The sequence below is a fragment of the Polypterus senegalus genome, chromosome 10 (assembly GCF_016835505.1).
Source record: "Polypterus senegalus isolate Bchr_013 chromosome 10, ASM1683550v1, whole genome shotgun sequence".
Taxonomy (NCBI): Eukaryota; Metazoa; Chordata; class Cladistia; order Polypteriformes; family Polypteridae; genus Polypterus; species Polypterus senegalus.
Window position 1 is genome coordinate 2,105,738 of NC_053163.1, and position 18,087 is coordinate 2,123,824.

An 18,087-nucleotide genomic window follows, 5' to 3' on the forward strand; every position below is an offset into this window, starting at 1 on the left:
CCCATTTCTTCGGTGGATAACCCTTTGGGATGAAATTCTTCAATTAGATTTTGACATAAGTCTTCTTTTATTTGGGATCTTAAAAGTGAGGAAAACATAAAAATTTACGAGCTGAGAGAGCAGGAACTGTGTCTGACAAAAGCATTCACTCGAATGAGAGGCGAGAGGACTGTATGTGTGGTTGAATATGGCTGAGAGGAGGGCGGGACCTGGGAGGTAAATCATGGCCAATGTCTCATCTCGCAGGAATTGGAAAAAAGCTCTTGAAAGTAGTCTTGTCTTACCTCAGAATTTTCCTTTATAATAGAGAGATATTTTGTAACAAAAATACAATATAATAAACAACATTATTTAATGTTTGTACATCCGATTTCTATAAACATGTCAGATAATTTAAAAACCAAAAAACATTGCAGTACATCAGTGAAACAAATGTTTGAATCACAAATTCAAAACAGTTAAGATTTACTTAAATGTTTACAGATTCTGTAAATTGTGATCATTTCACATGGCGGCACACCTTCCAGCTAAGTGAATGGCTGTTTTACAAACAGAGATGCAGGCAAGAACATTTCACGCAATCAGAATTTTCTTTCAGTACTAGAGTACCATGCTTAATAAAACCATGCACTTTTATATTATTTGTAGCCACCTGAATAGCTTAACATTCTCAAACTTGCTTAATCCAAAATGTCATGTGAAATTCAATCCAAAATGACTACGATTCAGCAACATAGAGAAGATTATATCCCAGATAAAAATCAGAGATATCACATTAGAAAGATTTTAAAAAACAAAAAAATGACTGCCACTTGCAAGTTTCCTGAAAAATACCTCAACCTGTCCTAAATTCTGTACATGTCATGCACGAGGACACCAACCTCAAAGAGGAACGGAGGCCATGTGCAGTCAAAGCGCACACACACACACCTTTCATTTATTGTAAACATTTTCAGCTGCACTATTCAAAATTATTTACAGAATTTCTAATAAGAATTTTTTAAAAATGCGTTCATCCAGTCACATTTTGTAGAAATAAAATTGCTCAGTGTTTAAGACCACTCAAAACAAGTGTCGCTTTGTTCTTTTTTAAAAAAGGAAGTTTTTCATTTTAAAGATTATTAACATAGCTAAAACACAAAGAAACAGATGGCACAATGCCAAGCAAATCATCTCTTATTTTTGTAAACTGCTTTCAACTTTCATTTAACAAATATAACAATTTAAATAAAGAGTTAACTGCATTTTCTACCACACATTCTAATATATGATGTTTTTAAACAAAAGAAATTATCCTATATATAGTAAAAGGCAAAATAGGTTAAATAGAAAATAAACTGGCGGTTTCGTACTTTGAAACATTTGCCTGATTTATCCCGTTTTCAGGTTGCTGTCTTAAGCATTACAATACTGCGTGTTGAATTAAATGGTGTGAAGTTGTACAAGACGACTACCCCAGACGACATTAAGACGGTGTATAGTCCTTGTCAACGGGACAGACGGCACAACCTAAATGTAGCCGTTTGATACTAAGTGAACAGTACATCAGAACAAGAGAACACACCCGCAACTCTCAATGGAGATTAAAAAAAAAAAACATTAGTGCTTTTTACCAATAAATAAACAGATTGTATAACAAAAAAAGTATCCTCAGTTTGTGTTGATGACACTGTGAATTTTTTTGGAAAATTTCTCATTATATAAAAAGAAAGAAGTTAGCTCATTATTTTTGTCCCATAAATCAATCAGTCTTCCCTCATAGAGTACTTAAAAGGAGTCCAATGGTGGTTTTACTTTTGCTAGCTGGAGTCCGATATCTCCGAGGGCTGAGTCCACCGCCATACCAGAAAATCCTCCCCTGCAATTCGATGAGTTTCTGTTCGAATTCGTGACTCGTTTGAAGCTAAAAATTCTACAGCTTTATCCCAAATTCCTCTCATCCGCCGTCTGGAAATAAAGAGCATGAACATTATGGTGTGAAAATTAACCAAGCTTTGTAATTTTCATTAAGATGTTTTGATGATGCAGGTTCGCTCCATGCTCCCATCTTGCATCTGGGAGCCCTTGAACCCTACACCGTCGGTAATGTTACCAATGAGCTAGGCAGTGAGGCACAACATAGCAAGGCGATGGTGCAAAAGTGCAAGGTGCTTTTTATTAAAACAATAATCAAAAACAATGTTCAAATTAAATAACAGTGCAGTGCTTCAAAAATCAATAAATAAATAATCCATAAAAGTTAACATCCATTAGAAAAAACCTTAAAAATAACAAGGTTAAAAACAATGCAGGAAGCAATCCTTTAAAACAAAACAAGCCCAGCGTCTTCTTTACCTGGCAGCTCCCCTGCTTCTCCCATCTGGGCTTCTCAACAGGGGAGCGCCCTACCTGCAGCTGGCCTTCTCTCTACCTGCTTCAGCTGATCAGATCACCTCACCAACTCCTGGCTTGGGGAATACACACCCCAAGTCCCGACTCCCACGGCGAGTCATCCACCTTCCGATCACTCTCGCTGTTCAAAATAAACTCAGCGGAAGCAACCACTACGACTACTCACTCCCCGGGTGTCGGCCCAACACCCAGGCTCCATGCTAAGCTGCTAATGTGAGCCTGCACTCGCTCGCTCTTTCTCCTGCACCAGCTTTCTCCATCCTGCCTTCTCCTGCAACCTCCGTTTCTTTCTTTCCTTTCTTCTTCCTTCCCTTCATAGCCGACTCGCGCTTCTATTTATCAAGAGGACGTGGCAGTCGTAACAATTAGCAGCCCCTGGGAACAATTACGTATGTGGACCGTTTCTCACCTGTGCACTTAGGTGAGAAACGCCCACATCACAAACTCCTCAGGAACCGCTTCGGCTACACTACCACCACGTCCCCTCGCTAAGCCGAGAGTGCGGTGATTTATTAAAACTGGCCTTTTAGACGTGAGCTGTGGACCTGCTATACCACAGATGTTCCCTTAGATTACATCTACAAAAACCTCTACCGAGTAGTACCTTAACTGAGCTCACAGTGTTTCTGGGTACAATTTAATCTCTCTCTGTACACACATTTTATATATACAGTATTATACTGTATACAGTGAACAGGCAAAAAACAAATCATCCATTTATGTCTTTTTTCTCCTCGCACACAGTTTTCATAATTTTATATTAGATAGTGCTATTCATATCCGATAAGTTAAAAAATGCATTTATCCCAAAGAAAAGCACAAGAAGCACTCGAGTACTGTGTGAATCATTTTACATATAGAAACATTTAGCTATATTATAATGTACCTTTCTGTGAGCTGTTACAATTGTTTATGATTTATATTTTGTTAATAAAAATTTGATCACAAAAAAAAAAATAAAAGTAAAAAAAGGATTTAGGTATTCCCAGGTTTCATTTTTAAAACTGAATCAGAAAGTGTTAAATGGTATCTGTCTAATTTACCAACTTAAAGAAATAAGACTGCAGAAGTATATAGCTGTTACAACTTTCTAGAAAAAATAAAAAATTACAAAATGAGATAAAACACAAGGTGTGTCAAGAAACCTGTTATTTGTAAAGACAATGAGCTTGTAGGTGTGATGGTAAGGCTTTCAATGCAACTAAATATCATTATGAAAAATCCACATGGTCCATTGCTAGAAAATTAATGTAGGAGCGAATGAGCTGTGATAAGTTATTTTTCTGGCATTACCAGAGAATCTGCTTAATGGAGTTAAACTATACATATTTTACAAAAGCACTTTTACAAGTGTTAAAGTCTAAAGAATTATCTTACCTGTTTTGTGGTGGAATAAGGGTATCTCTAATATGAGGTATTGGAACATAGGGAATGGGCTCCAGGCCTTGATCCCAGTCTTTATAATGATCTCTGACAGCTCCTGTAAACAGAGAGATACTCCTTTCACAGTAGGATGAAAGAAAATATTTTTCCTTTATATCTAAAGAATATATCCTACCCTGGATGTGGTGGATAATAAATTCCAAAACTACAAATGATTAAATTCTTTAACTTCTGTTATTGTATTGGTGGTGCTCACCTATAATCTTTCTAACCAGTTCATACATGGCTTGATCCTCTTCCTCCAATTTTTTCCAGCGATAACGAAGAAGAACAAGGACACCCCATAAGACCAAAAGAGCTATTGTAAAATATAGAAAACAAGAACACTTGAGAAGAATAATATAGCTACAATAAAATAGAAGGGCAAGTCTACTTTGACATCTAAAAATAGCAGTTTTATTTAGTGGTTAGTCATATACTGAAAAATAAAGTAAAACACGTTTAAAAAATGAAATCAAGAAATCTTTAATCTGAAATACACTAGTATGTTTTTACAAGTTACCATATTTTTTTGACTCAGCTTAATAACTATAACTTGTTACAGCGGCACCTATGCCTTGGTTTATCATTTGAAGGAACATCTGTGTTTTCCAGCAAGAGCCTTTTCAAAATGTTGAACACTTAAGACAATTTTGTTACACAATGAACACTCAACAAAAAGTTTCTTGACAGAGAAAAAAAAAAAATGTATTAGAACACCCTCGCTACATTAACAAACTTGGTAATTATGATGTTTCTACTTGTAACAAATCTAATAAAAAAACTACTTTTAACATAACAGACTCAGAAAGTAATGGCAAATTATTTAAATGAAGTTTTAGACCAATTTAAAAAAAAACCCAGCCACAATATAGGAAAAATAACAGAAAACAGGAATGTGATCACAAACCATAATATATGGACTTCAACAAAAATGTTCTGTTATTTTGGAATTTTCATAGAGCTTAAATATGTTTTATAATTTAATAGGAAAACATTTCAGTTTGGATGTATTTTAATAACTTGTCAAAGCAAAAAAGGACAGAACATCAAAAAATAAATGGTTTACTTTACTCACCTAACATAAATATAAACAGTCTGCTAACCACAATGACGACTGCTCGTTGTAGTCTACACCATAGACTCATAGAAGGATGGGTAGACTCTAAGCAGTGAATCTCTTCAACAGCTGTGACAGGTGCATTCACATCTTCTCCTACAAGGCTAAACAACAATAAATATTTCAGAACCTGAAAACATTTTTATTTATTTATTTTTTGTGTCTTGACATAGGATTTTTCAGCCAAAGAAAAAAAAACAAAAAAACAAAAACAGAACGCAAAAGATTATAGATTTGAAACGAAAATGACACAAGAAAGCTATATTATTAGCCTGGCAACTAGTCTCCCCTCATATATGACAGAAGCCATATTTTACTGATTTTTTTATGAATGCATTGCAAAATGCTCAATGCATTAATGTATGTATTTACAACATAATTTTACGAAAATACAATGATTATTTTCTAACAGACAAGAGGTGCAAGATTTTGTTTTTTTCTTATTGAATACAACAGCTATACTGCTTTGTAACAATTTCATTAAAATGTACACATATAAAATGTGCCTTTGCATTAAAAAAGCAAATAGGAGCTCTGAGTGGCCCAGCACTCTAGAAAGACAATATAAATATTCAAGTATGGTGATAATAGTTGGATCACATTCATTGCTTCATGCTAACCTTTTTTAATAAAACTGTCACTTTGTAAACACAGGGTAAACAATACGACCACTAAAACATATTTGCACCCTGTCTAGGATAATGTTTGCATTAATATTTCCAGATAAATACAAAACAAGCAGTTGCACCTTCTGTCTCTGGTGATATTTGAAACGAATCAGTGAGGGACCACCGACACTAGCAGTGGGTGGGAAAGGTATGGGGGTTAATGGTTTCAAAGTAAATGCCATTACTCTTCAACATGTAGTCACCTTACATCAGTACATTTAATGTAGTATCCTTCTAATATACTTCTACAGTACAGTGAAACCTCGGGTCACAAACTTCTCGGACCACGTACAAATTGGGTTACAACCAAAAAGTTTGCCAAACTTTTGCATCTGTTCACGACCACACACTCGGGTGACGAACAAGCCAGTTTCCCTTCTGGTTCGTACGCGCAGATGATTTCCGTACGTGTTCAGTCTCTCCCTGTGCATTCGCTGTGAACTCTTTGTGCTCTATTTCGTTTCCCTTCTGGTTCATACGCCCCGGTGATTTACGCACATGTTCAGTCTCTCTCTGTACAGTATAATTGTTCTTGGTCAGACGTGCATCGCGAAGAGGGACTTTGTGGTTCAGCGGGTCCACAGCTCACACCAAAAGGTCACTTTTAAATAAATAATTGCTGTGCTTTCAGCTTAGCGAGGGGGCATGGTGGTTGATTCCTATAGCTGCCACGTCCTCTTGATAAATAGAAGCGTGAGGCGGCTAAAGGGAGGAAAAAAGAAAAGAAAGATGGAGGTTGCGGAGTGAGGAAGTAAGAAGGAAGCAGTGTGGAAAGAACCGGTGTGAGTGAACTTGTGCTCGCAGGCAGGCAGCTGGACAACAAAGCAGGGGACGAGCGAGCAGCAAGTGAGTATGTGCTCACACGCAGGCAGCTAGACTCGGTGGGGCAGAAGGAAGCGGTCGCTCCAGCTGAGCGATCAAGGAGCTGGAGAGACCAGAAGAAGGATGGTTGGCTGCGTAAGGCAGAGAAGGCAGTTAAAGAATGCACCAGGCTTGTTTTTAAAGAGACTGCTTTCAGCATTGTTTTAACCTCGTTGTATTTAATGAAGACTTTTTTCTATTGGATTTTAACCTCCACTTCTGTTTTTATGTGATTTATTTATTGAAGGATTCTGAAAACACTGCACTTTATTTAATTTGGACATGGTTTTTGATTGTTGTTTTGTTGATTTTAATAAAAGCACTTGGCACTTTTTGCACCATTGCTCCATTGTAGTGCCTCACTGTCGTGCTCATCGGTAACATTACCAAACGGTGACAGGTTTAAGGGCTCCTGGAAGTGAGATGGGAGCATGCAGCGAAACTGCATCATCACAAACTTTACCTCAAAACTGTAATCTCCTCTCCACCCAGTTCCTCCTCACTTCCTTTATGCCAGAACTCGACTCATGCAAGGTTAGTTTTCTTGGTTGTTTATGGTTAGTTTTAGTATAAATTACAGATTTCTCAAATTTTAATTTTTTTCCCTGCGCTTAAAACGCATTTAAAAAAAAAAAGTGTTTACAGAGAGCGGTTTGTAAGGCTGTAGCGTGAACTCTTGCAATGCTAGTTTTCTGTTCAAGGTTTTCTCAGTGTTATTCGATTTTCTACATTTATTTTATTACACTGTGCATTGTATGGTATAATTAACTATTTTTGTGCTTAAAAATCTTTTAAAAAAAATATATTTACATATAAAACTTGTACAGTCCGGAACGGATTAATTGTATTTACATACAATCCTATGGGGGAAATTACTAGTTAGTTCACGTCTGCCAGATTTTACAAAAGCAGTTGTCTGTAATTAATGCAGCAATCACAACACGACATGCTACACCTGCATAATAACCATATTATACTATAACCACAAAAAACAAAGTTTATCTTACCAATACAGACAACAAACTTGTATATAATCTATCTATACTCATATATACACATATATTATATATACCCATACACACATATATACACACACACCATCAAATTCTGTAGAATGACGAAGGGCCAATGGGTAAAGAAATGAAAATAGCCTGCAAAAAGTCTAACTGTAGAAACGGAGTATATGCTTGTATTTTACTAGTAGTTTCTTGATTTAAATTAATAATTTCCAAATTTGACATCAAATGCTTCACCTGTCTTGACAAAGCTACATTTTAATTATAGCAGAGAAATGTACAAAGTTTAATCAAAAAATATAATCAGTAATTCAGAGCTGTTCATACGAAATAAACTAGTGCATATCCTTTCCCACTATATAAGGCAAATTACAAAAATAAAATGAAACTTAATTAAAAATACATTTTGTTAGTTCTTCATAAACAAAAGTATAAAATACAGTGCATCACTTATTACATGACTCAGTGACACACCAAGGCAACGCGAGCTATATGCTGATGGAAATCGTGTTACACTGCTCTTCTGGTTTTTTGTGTGCCCTCACATATCACTTCACAAAACAACAGCAAAAATCTACAAGTAACACATCCGTAATTACAGTTGATTCTCCTGATCAAAACAAGTTTAAGCACATTACAATACAATGCGTCATTTGTGAGATATCCTTTAAATAACAGGAGGCACAAGGACAACTTTTGCAAATATCACCTCACATTTCTGTGTCATTAGCTCTTACTCAGTAGGTCACACACCAGTATACCACTGGATGGTAGCGACTGTGACGTCTCCAAAGATGTGTAGATGTCCATAGATGGACATAATGAGACACAGCTAAGGGCTTGTGTAATGAACGAAGTCTGAAAGAGGCATGGTGCATCAGCAGACAAAGAGCAGCAGAGCACTGAAGAGCATCCATTTTGATTATGTTCCAGAAAAAATGGCTTCAAGTTGACGAAACTGTACTTAAAGCATGTTTTTTGGAGGTTATCTCCAAAGACAGTGATAAATACCCCACTTTCACAAAAGGCTTTTTGTCAGCTGCCGATGGTGGAACTTTCTGATGCAGCCATGTCACAGGTGCCTGACCAACCCAATTGAGGACATTACATGCCAGCATACTTTGGACAAGATGCCACACGAGCCAGAAGAAATTATGACCACTGTCTGGAAAAACTCTGGTTTACCGTGGTTTAAGTGTGAGGTTGCTCTCTGCTTTGTTTCAAATAGAAACTATTTCAGGGACAGGCATAACAAGCACCAAGGACATAAAATACACTCTTTAAAGCAGGAGCGAAAAAATGTAAATAAATAGTTTCATATAAATGTATAGATGGGCTAGATGGTACTTATTTGTAAGAGTATATTAGGGGATAGGGGTCAGAGTTTTTAAATGATTCACGGTTTTATGTGCACTAAAAACATTCGAACCCTAGATTCCCCTGGATAAGGGGAGGGGGACCCATGGTGCCATATGCTGTAATTACTTATTTCTTTGTGTTATCAACATGAAACTTTAAACAGGTATAGTCGACATCCCAGGGCAGGTTTTTTACCTCGGAGATGTTCCCAGACATTACTTGTGCATGAAATATACTGTATCAGAAAAAAGTACTGTGAATGCCTCAAAAGCTTGCATATTATAACCTTTTTAGTCAGCCAATAAAGGTGTAATTTTTCTTGACTATTCATAATAAAGGTTATAGAATTTTAGTTGAGCAAAAATTTCATTAAACAGATACTACTACTCAAACTAGTCTGCAACTAAATTTCATCTTATTCCTGGCACTGCCAGGACAACACTATATACGTTTATCTCATTGGCTAGTTTCTCTCTTTACTGTTAATTTTAAATATTTTATGCCTATGAACATTGTGTATTTATCATGAAATGAATTAGAAGCTAAAATACTTAAGGGTATATACTTTATTGAAAACTTTAGAAACGCTCTAAAATGTACAGATTAGTGCAACTAACACCATAGCACAATATGAAGAAACACATTTTATTGGTATTTCTCATTAGTAAAGAAAAAGCAAAAAAACATTTAAACACATGGTGCTAATATCGTTCCTTTCCATTCAATTTATAGGACAGGGTAGGATTCACAATATTAAAGCATTTTGGTGGAAAAATAATGTCATGCTAAACAAACATCTTCAAATAATTATGTGACTTCACACAACTTTACTTTCTTCTTAACAGGAAAGCTCCACCCACGATGCCCACTGTGAACAGAATATCCTTAACTTAGGAAAAGAATCTCCAATAAATGTATTACTTATTTCCTTTTACTGTCCTACAGTAAGTATACATCAGAAACACAGAAGGCATAATTTCTGAAATCTCAACTGTTGCTACTTGAAAGTGTTCAAATTTAGTAAGTGATAATTTTTTTTTTCACATTTGCACCAGTGCCTCATAGATTCATTTTAAATGCAAGAATGCACATGGTCATTTGAAAATTTACAGCAAGTTATTATATAATTTAATTGTGAAAAAAATCACAAACTTGAAAAAATTATGTATTTATTCTTTAAATACTTTACATATAAAAAGTGGGGCGGCACGGTGGCGCAGTGGTAGTGCTGCTGCCTCGCAGTTAGGAGACGCGGGTTCGCTTCCCGGGACCTCCCTGCGTGGAGTTTGCATGTTCTCCCCGTGTCTGCGTGGGAAGACATGCAGGTTAGGTGGACTGGCGATTCTAAATTGGCCCTAGTGTGTGCTTGGTGTTTGGGTGTGTTTGTGTGTGTCCTGTGGTGGGTTGGCACCCTGCCCAGGATTGATTCCTGCCTTGTGCCCTGTGTTGGCTGGGATTGGCTCCAGCAGACCCCCGTGACCCTGTATTCGGATTCAGCGGGTTGGGAAATGGATGGGTATAAAAAGTGAGAAATACTTGAAAGAAACTTAACATTATGTTCATTGAAAAGGGGGAGAGGACTCACTAACCGTATGCCAAAGTCTTTACGGCTTTGTAAGACTGTAAGAAGAGAATCATCCATTCTATCCAAGTACTCTGGGTAAAAAACCTGGAGAAGAAAAAAGAATTCATCGTTTCTTAAATTGTATTTCGTATCTGCTCTGTACAACTATGTTACAAATACACTGTATAACAATTATAACCTCAATAGGACATATTAAATTGTGCAAATGTCAGTGTTGAACTGTACATCATCATCATCTTTGTTTAGTTCAGTATTAAAAGTGTTAAAAATAATCACTTGATGAAATAGAAATAAACACCACTCACAGAAAAGTAAGTTTTGATATCATCTAAGCAAACACATTTGTTCTTCAGTTTTGAAGGATTGCCACACAGCAAATCGCCTGAAATAAAACAAATTAAAATGTGATAAGATGTGATTAGTCAGCATAATGTAAGAATGCATACATGTATCAGAATTGAATTCAGATACCAACCCACCTGCCACCTCAGCAAGAAAGTTGTACAATTTGGACAGTAACTGCATTTGAAGCCTGTTTTCTTCTGCTGCACAAAACTTAAAAAAAAAAGAAAAGCTATTGTGAGAAGATAATCTGATGTACTAATGATAAGGAAACAAATCTGAATCCTAAGTAATGTTGCACATTCTAAAATGTCATGCATATGCTTATTAAATAAATTGGGATGTACTGGTCACCTCTGATTTGTGGAAAACCATATTAAATAATGCACAAACTGCTCTTATTAAAACCAGTATTAGTACAAAATCATAAATCAGTTAAAGATATCAGTATTACTCACCTCTACACGTTTTTTTTATGCTTAAATATGATAGAACATTTTTTGAACATATTTTATCTAGTGCTATTGAAAGTTGGATGAAGCCTCAACATTTCAACATTTGTTAGACCTTGTTGGCTTCAATTACATTGCCATGTATTCCAAATATGATTTCTGAAATAAATAAGTGGATCTGCATTTTGATAGAATTCTAACAGTTAAAATTGAGATGGGAGTTCTGAAATTGTATTTTTTTCTGCATCAGTCTCTGGGCAGCACAGAGTGATCAACTTGAAATGAACAAGGTTGGATGAAATATTTATTAAAATGTATTAATATTTCAAAAATAATTAATCCTTGTCATTGCTGACTCTTCTTCCTCATCCATGCACATCTTGGCACTGAGGAAAAAAGTAAACTCTGCCATCATATGAGTAACAAGATGGCCGACTCCATTCTTTGTATATCACATTATTTGTGTGTTAAATGAGCCACATTTTTTGATTACCTGGACCGCAAAAGACCCTAGAAGTAAACATGTGAGAATTGTACTCTCTCTTCCAAATTCTTTCTTGTTTATATAACTTACTAGCATAACGAAACAGGCTTAATGGTACAATTGCAAGTCTGCACGTTTCCATCTTATCATGCATTTATAAATCTATTTTCACCAAAAATGCATTATATTCCATTTTTTATATGTCTTGTTGCCTTTTTATTCATTGGACAATCTAGCCCTTACAAACCTTTATCTTTGTGCTTCTTGCCGCCTTTCTTTGTCAGACATTCCAGACCTGTCATGGACAGCGGACGACATGACTCACTTGGCTTTGCTCATTGAACATCCTCATCATCTAGCGGACGCTGGATGGACGGACGTCATATTGCATATATGGGGATACTGCACTACTGGCATTAAAAGTATTTTTGGTTTTTTTGCATATCTGTCACTTCAGGTGTACACCTGTTTAAAAATGGCAAGATTTTGGGGAAAAAAAAACCCACACACATCAGGATTTGATTTAGTTCTGTGAGAGAATAATAAACTATTCTTGAATAAATGTGCTCTTCATCCATTCATCTTTTAAATCTGCTTATCCAAAGCATGTTCATGGAGAAGCTGAAGCCTCTCTCAGTCAGCATTGTGCACAAGGCAGGAATAATCCCTGGACAGGAAGCCAGTTGACATTAAAAATGCACTGTTTGACTACAGTATTTTACAAAAGCATTATGGTTTCAAACACACCTTCCAGGTACAAGGAGGTCTCCGGCAAAACTGGCCACTTCACAGAATTCTTATATTACAAATACAAATAAAATATTCAAATGCAAAAAAAAAAAAAATAAAACTTACCGAGTCTTTTTTTCCCTTGCAGTCCACCGCCAACAACTGAACTAAAAGACAACAAAAGATGATCTTAAAGTCTGATTTAATATTTTCAACCTGAATACTGCTGCTATAAAAATAGTAAATAAAACAAAGATTACGGTATATGTTTTTTTTAAAAACACCTGTGGGAAAAACACAAACAGAACAACATGCATCTAGTGTCTTGCAAAAGTATTCATTCATGAATGTTCTATCCTATTTACAAGAAGGCTGTGCACATCCAGGGAGCCCAGACTGGAACCAAACATGATGGACAAGGTGCCAGTCCATCACAGGAATTATTTACAGACAAACCCACACTAACAACAGAACAATTTAGAGTTCCTATAGTGCGGCTATTGCTATCTAATTAACTACCAAACATAGCACAGGCCAAGATCAGCAAAAAAAAAAAAAAAAAATCTCCACTATGCAGACTCCAAAGTATATTGTTATGTTTGTTTACATTATTTTTATTGTGCTTTCAAAGCACACCAAGTTTAAATTTCAATTGAGACTTTCATTGCCCAATAAAATTACGGTAAAAGAATGAACATAGATGAATAGAATGATTTAGTTCTGAAATCAGATCTTACATAAAAAGATGTGTGATTCATGCTTTGCTAAAGCATTTATGAAAATGAGAGGATGACAAATTTAATAACGATGCGACAAATCAATTTATTTTTGAACTTGGTGAACGTCTACAGGACTTAAAGATATAATACAAACAGCATCAATGTGAGAAGCCTCTGTTATAAAGTCACATGTGCATACTATATACTGTGTATATATACGAAGTCTGTCTATTAAATAACGAGACTGTGATTCCACCCAGTAAACAAAGCAGTCAGAACCGGTTATAAGTGACCCTGAACAAGTCTGAACCTGCATGACAAGCAGGAACACTCTATGACGTTCAGTTGATTGTGAGTCGTCATTTAGTTTGGTTGTATTTTCTGTAGTGTGCCAAAAAATGCTAAGTTTAAAAGTTGTGCAAAGATGGTACCAAGGGTTCTCACACCACAGCAAAATGAACGTCGCAAGGAATGTTGTGTTGATATTCTGCAGCAATTTGACGCAGAGCCAAACCTGTTTCATAAAGTAATCACTTGTGACGAAGCCTCTTCTACGCGGTGGTGTGCTGGGGAGGCAGCATAAAGATGAAGGACGCCTCACGCCTGGACAAACTTGATAAGGAGGCAGGCTCTATTGTAGGAGTAAAGTTGGACAGTTTAACATCTGTGGCAGAGCGACGGGCACTAAGCAAACTCCTGTCAATCATGAAGAATCCACTGAACAGGATCATCTCCAGACAGAGGAGTAGCTTCAGTGACTGGCTGAGGAGATCGTTCCTCCCTCACACTATGCGACTCTTCAATTCCACCCAGGGGAGTAAATGCTAACATTATTCAAAGTTATTGTCTGCTTTTACATGCATTTTTATTACTCTTTAATTTAATATTGTTTTTTGTATCCGTATGCTACTGCTGGATTATGTGAATTTCCCCTTGGGATTAATAAAGTATCTATCTATCTATCTTCCAGTATGACGGGAGAATGGATTCCAGAAGGAACAACAGTTAACCAGCACTATTATAAGGAACTTTTGATTAAGCCGAGAGAAAAAGTCAGAAAAAAAAAAACAAAAAACGGCCGCACGTGTGGGAAAATGGTTTAATTCTTCACGAGGACAATGCGTCTGCTCACACAGCACTTTCTGTAAGGCGGTTTTTGACCGACAAGCACATTAATACACTTGAACATCCTCCAAATTTGCCCGATTTAGCACCGTGCGACTTTTATCTTTTCCCAAAAGTTAAATCAGTGCTTAAAGGGTCACGTTTTGAGTCAGTTGATGCTGTAAAGAAGAAAACGGCATATGTGTTAAAACAGTTGACAGAAATTGATTTGCTCCATTACTTCAAACAGTGGAAAACAAGACTGCAGCAATGTATTAGTGCAAATGGGGAGTATAGTGAAGGGGACAAGCATTAAATTTGTAATACATATAAATATAGGCGAGTTATTTAATCAGTCTCATTATTTAATAGACACACCTCGTACATATTTGAAATATTGACCGAATGGTTAAAAAATCATTTCACCACTGAGAACAGTCACCTACTGCACTAAAATGTCAATGCATAAAGATGACTATTTTACTGACACATAATTAATCAGATGTGCAAGCATACAGAAAGAGACCAAGAAACCCTTTAAAATATGGCACAGCTCCCCAGCTTTTCAGGCAGAAGTTATGAAAGGTGAAAGCGGGAAAAGCTGCCGAGGCCTCCATAATGGGACAAAGACACATTTTTTTCTTGATTTCTCTCTCTGCTCCACGGTTTAAAATCACAAATCAAACAATTTGGACGTGAGTAAAGCGCCCGTTGCAAACTTTAATTTACGGATATTCGCAAACATTTTGGCCACCCCATGTAGAAATGGCAACACTTTCTAAACACGGTCCCCGCAATACACGGACATCAAAGAGATTAAGAGACAACTCTAACTGGTTTCCTATGTCAGCCGTGGTTTGTGGCTGAAGGTTTTTGTTCCAACCAGTTACAACTTTTAATTGATCTTATTATTTAAATTAGCTTTTTTTCCCATCCTATTCTGCATTTGGGAAAAAGCAGAAATGTGATGTTTACTTTCATAAAATAGAAAGAACTGCTCTTCAGGAGTAATGATCGCATTCTGATGCGAGAAACTGTCAGACTGCAATACTAACATTAAATTAACATTAATGACTTAAAATGTGTATGAAAGTAATTGTAAACTTGAAAGTATCTGTCCGAGGTTGGAGTGTTTGTCTCCCATGAGACATTTAATGGAGTGCTCTGACAGACATTGGTGGGATCAGCTTCCAGATATACTCTTGTGCCAGATTTATAGGAACAAGTAGCGTTATTATTTTTAGCACATTACTTACTACACAAGCAAATTATACAGACCTGATGTATTTAAATGTGGTTGTAATCTTAAAAAGAGAGAAACAGTCATGCCACTTACTGTTTTTGTTTACATCTCCAATCTGAGCTAAACCCACGGTCTTCACGTAGACAAGCCATACCAGTAAAACGGCCAACCCTATGGTACAGGCAACCAGACATCTCGAAAGTTGACGCTCCAAAAACACATTACGCCGAGCTGCGTTTTGACAGCGTTCCTGCCAATCGGGCCTCCGGAGAGGTTCGGCATTAGTCGTATACCGCCAGGATTGTTGCTCGTACTCTTCCTCCGATTCATCACTGTCGCCTTGAAAAGAGGGAGTCCTTGTACGAGTACGGGTTCGAATGCGGGAGCGAGTCTTGTGAAGGGGACTAGAGCTGTTAGCCCGCACCTGTCTCAGGCTGTCATACGGCTGCTCCGTGTAATTAAACGCCTGCTTCTGCGCTCGTGGCGTCCAGTAGCTCCGCGCCTTGCTTCTGTCCTCTGAACACAGCTTCTGGAGTTTGTTTTGGTATAGCTTTCGTGTACTATCTGAGATTGGACCTGGGCAAAATCCAAACGATTTCAGCTGCCGACGAAGTTCCTCATCAGAAAGGTAGGCCATGATTGGACTTTCAAAAGGAAGCGGAAGTAATGTTACAAGAAGGGCTCGACGCATCGGCATCTTGATAAGGTCGTGACAATTTTTTATCATAGTTAATTAAGGTAAAATAGTATTCATTGTATTCAGTAAATTATTTAAATGCTGCATAACGAGATTGAACATTTTGGACACGACTAAATAAATAAATAAATAAGGAAATATCTGAAACGGACATTGAAATGTGACAATAAATTAATACTAATAATAACATGAAATATGACAGGGGATTATTAAACATGTCACGAAATATATATTTTTGTTGCTTTTCTCTTTACGCATTATTTAATTATTCTATAATTTATTTCAATGACAATATTTATGCTTGAAATCAAAACTGTCACTTTCACTTATCAAAGTTGAGGGGGCGGGTTCTAGTGAGTACTGGTTTTTGATTGGTGAATAACTGTCAGAGTGGCCGTAAAACGTCAGCCATCAAGTGCTACGTTTACAGCAAACACTTCAGATTTAAACTCCTAATGATGAATTCGGTGTTTTTCTTGGATGACTGTAGCGGCTTCACTCAGCAAATATGGGAAATATTTTTCTTGCACTCGTATCAGACGCGCACTATCACTTTGAGCATGCGCAGGAACGTCAGGGATTCCAAGTCAAGCAAAGCGGCGTATCATTTCAAGAAGATGTATACAGTATATAGAGATAAACGGGCAGTCCCATTGAAAGAATAGGCAGTTTTGCAGAACATGATTTTGAGATAGCTTGAAATGCATTTAACATATATTAAAATGCATGAAATTTAGGTGCAGTTATTTTGAGACATTTGAAAATGTATTTGAGGTATCGAAATGCATTTGAGATATCTCAAATATATTGCAGATATCTTAAAATGTAGTGGAAATTATTTTAAGATATCTCAAAGTGAGTTTCAGATATCTTAAAATGCAACTTACATTTTAAGATGTCTGAAATTCATTTTGAGATATCTTGTAAATGTTGATTCAGCCTGCCATAAAAGCTCATACATCCACTGTGGACTATACTCAAGTCAGAAAAGAGTACTTGCTAGATCCAGCTTGTAGGTAGTGACAAATTTTAAAGGCAAAAAAGGTTTAATTTTTAAAAAGGTGAATAATCGGCGATTTTAGTACATGTGCACTACTACTGAGAATATTTGTCAGTGTTTGAGTAATATGTATCGGTTGTGCACGGCATGAAGTGGCAAAGCACAAGGTGCTATAACAATTCTCTGTGTTGGCTGGTAAACAATTGCTCTATTCATTGTTGAGGTAAGTGATGAATTTGATTGATTGATTTATTATTTAACAAGATCACCATGTCCTTCAACTAATCTGGGGCATGCAGCAGATATACTGGTATCAGTCCCAGCAGTGATTTATTTTTTGCGGGCACAACAAAATGCATCCTTATTTCAGTTCTACAGTAGATTTGTACTAAAGGAGAAGAGAGAGACATGTTAATTTTTCTTTCTTATAAAATGAACAAAACCCAATAGCAATAAATAAAATTAGCAACATAATATGTTCCAAAGAAATTCTATGAAACTCAACATTCATCCCCAACCTGACTGTAAGAGATATATAACAAGAGAATCCCATCTAAAGTGGTCCTTATATACAATAAAACAAAAAAAGATGGCAGCAATTCCAGCCTTGAGTCTTTGTGCACAGGTCTGTCAGTTTTGCCCATGTGTACAGTGCATACTTTTTAACACAATTTAAGTCCTATCAGGTTGCACGGTGATCACGAGTCAGCAGGCTTTATCAAGTTCAGCCACAAATTCTCAATTAGATTGACATCTGAACTTTGACTTGGCCACTCCAGGAAATTAACTAACATTGTTGATTTTGAGTTATTCCTGTGTAGTTTTGGCTTTATGCCTGGTATTGTTGTCTTTTTTGAAAACAGATCTTCTCCCAAGCTGCATGTTTCTTGCAGAC

General features: G+C 36.6%; 1 protein-coding gene across 1 annotated transcript; it reads right to left on the reverse strand.

Moving 5' to 3' along the window:
• Window positions 1-328: 328 nt before the first annotated feature.
• LOC120536460 (LEM domain-containing protein 2-like) lies at window positions 329-16,134 on the reverse strand. The gene is made up of 9 exons (XM_039764818.1): window positions 15,589-16,134; window positions 12,556-12,596; window positions 10,902-10,977; window positions 10,728-10,804; window positions 10,427-10,506; window positions 4,892-5,037; window positions 4,031-4,132; window positions 3,769-3,871; window positions 329-1,947 (listed from the first exon to the last, which is right to left on the reverse strand). Exons 1-9 carry the CDS (start codon window positions 16,130-16,132, stop codon window positions 1,800-1,802), a joined length of 1,317 nt encoding a protein of 438 aa, XP_039620752.1. The 5' UTR covers window positions 16,133-16,134; the 3' UTR covers window positions 329-1,799.
• Between the last annotated feature and the right edge of the window lie 1,953 nt (window positions 16,135-18,087).

What these genes read in the sequence shown, in the direction of transcription:
- LOC120536460 (XM_039764818.1), bottom strand. Translation starts at nt 16,132, where the DNA reads ATGGCCTACCTTTCTGATGAGGAACTTCGTCGGCAGCTGAAATCGTTT. An exon ending in GCAAGGGAAAAAAAGACTCG is followed by an intron (nt 10,978 to 12,555) that starts GTAAGTTTTATT and finishes TTTTTTTTTAAG; the next exon opens with TTTTGTGCAGCAGAAGAAAA. An exon ending in CGTAAAGACTTTGGCATACG is followed by an intron (nt 5,038 to 10,426) that starts GTTAGTGAGTCC and finishes ATTGTTGTTTAG; the next exon opens with CCTTGTAGGAGAAGATGTGA.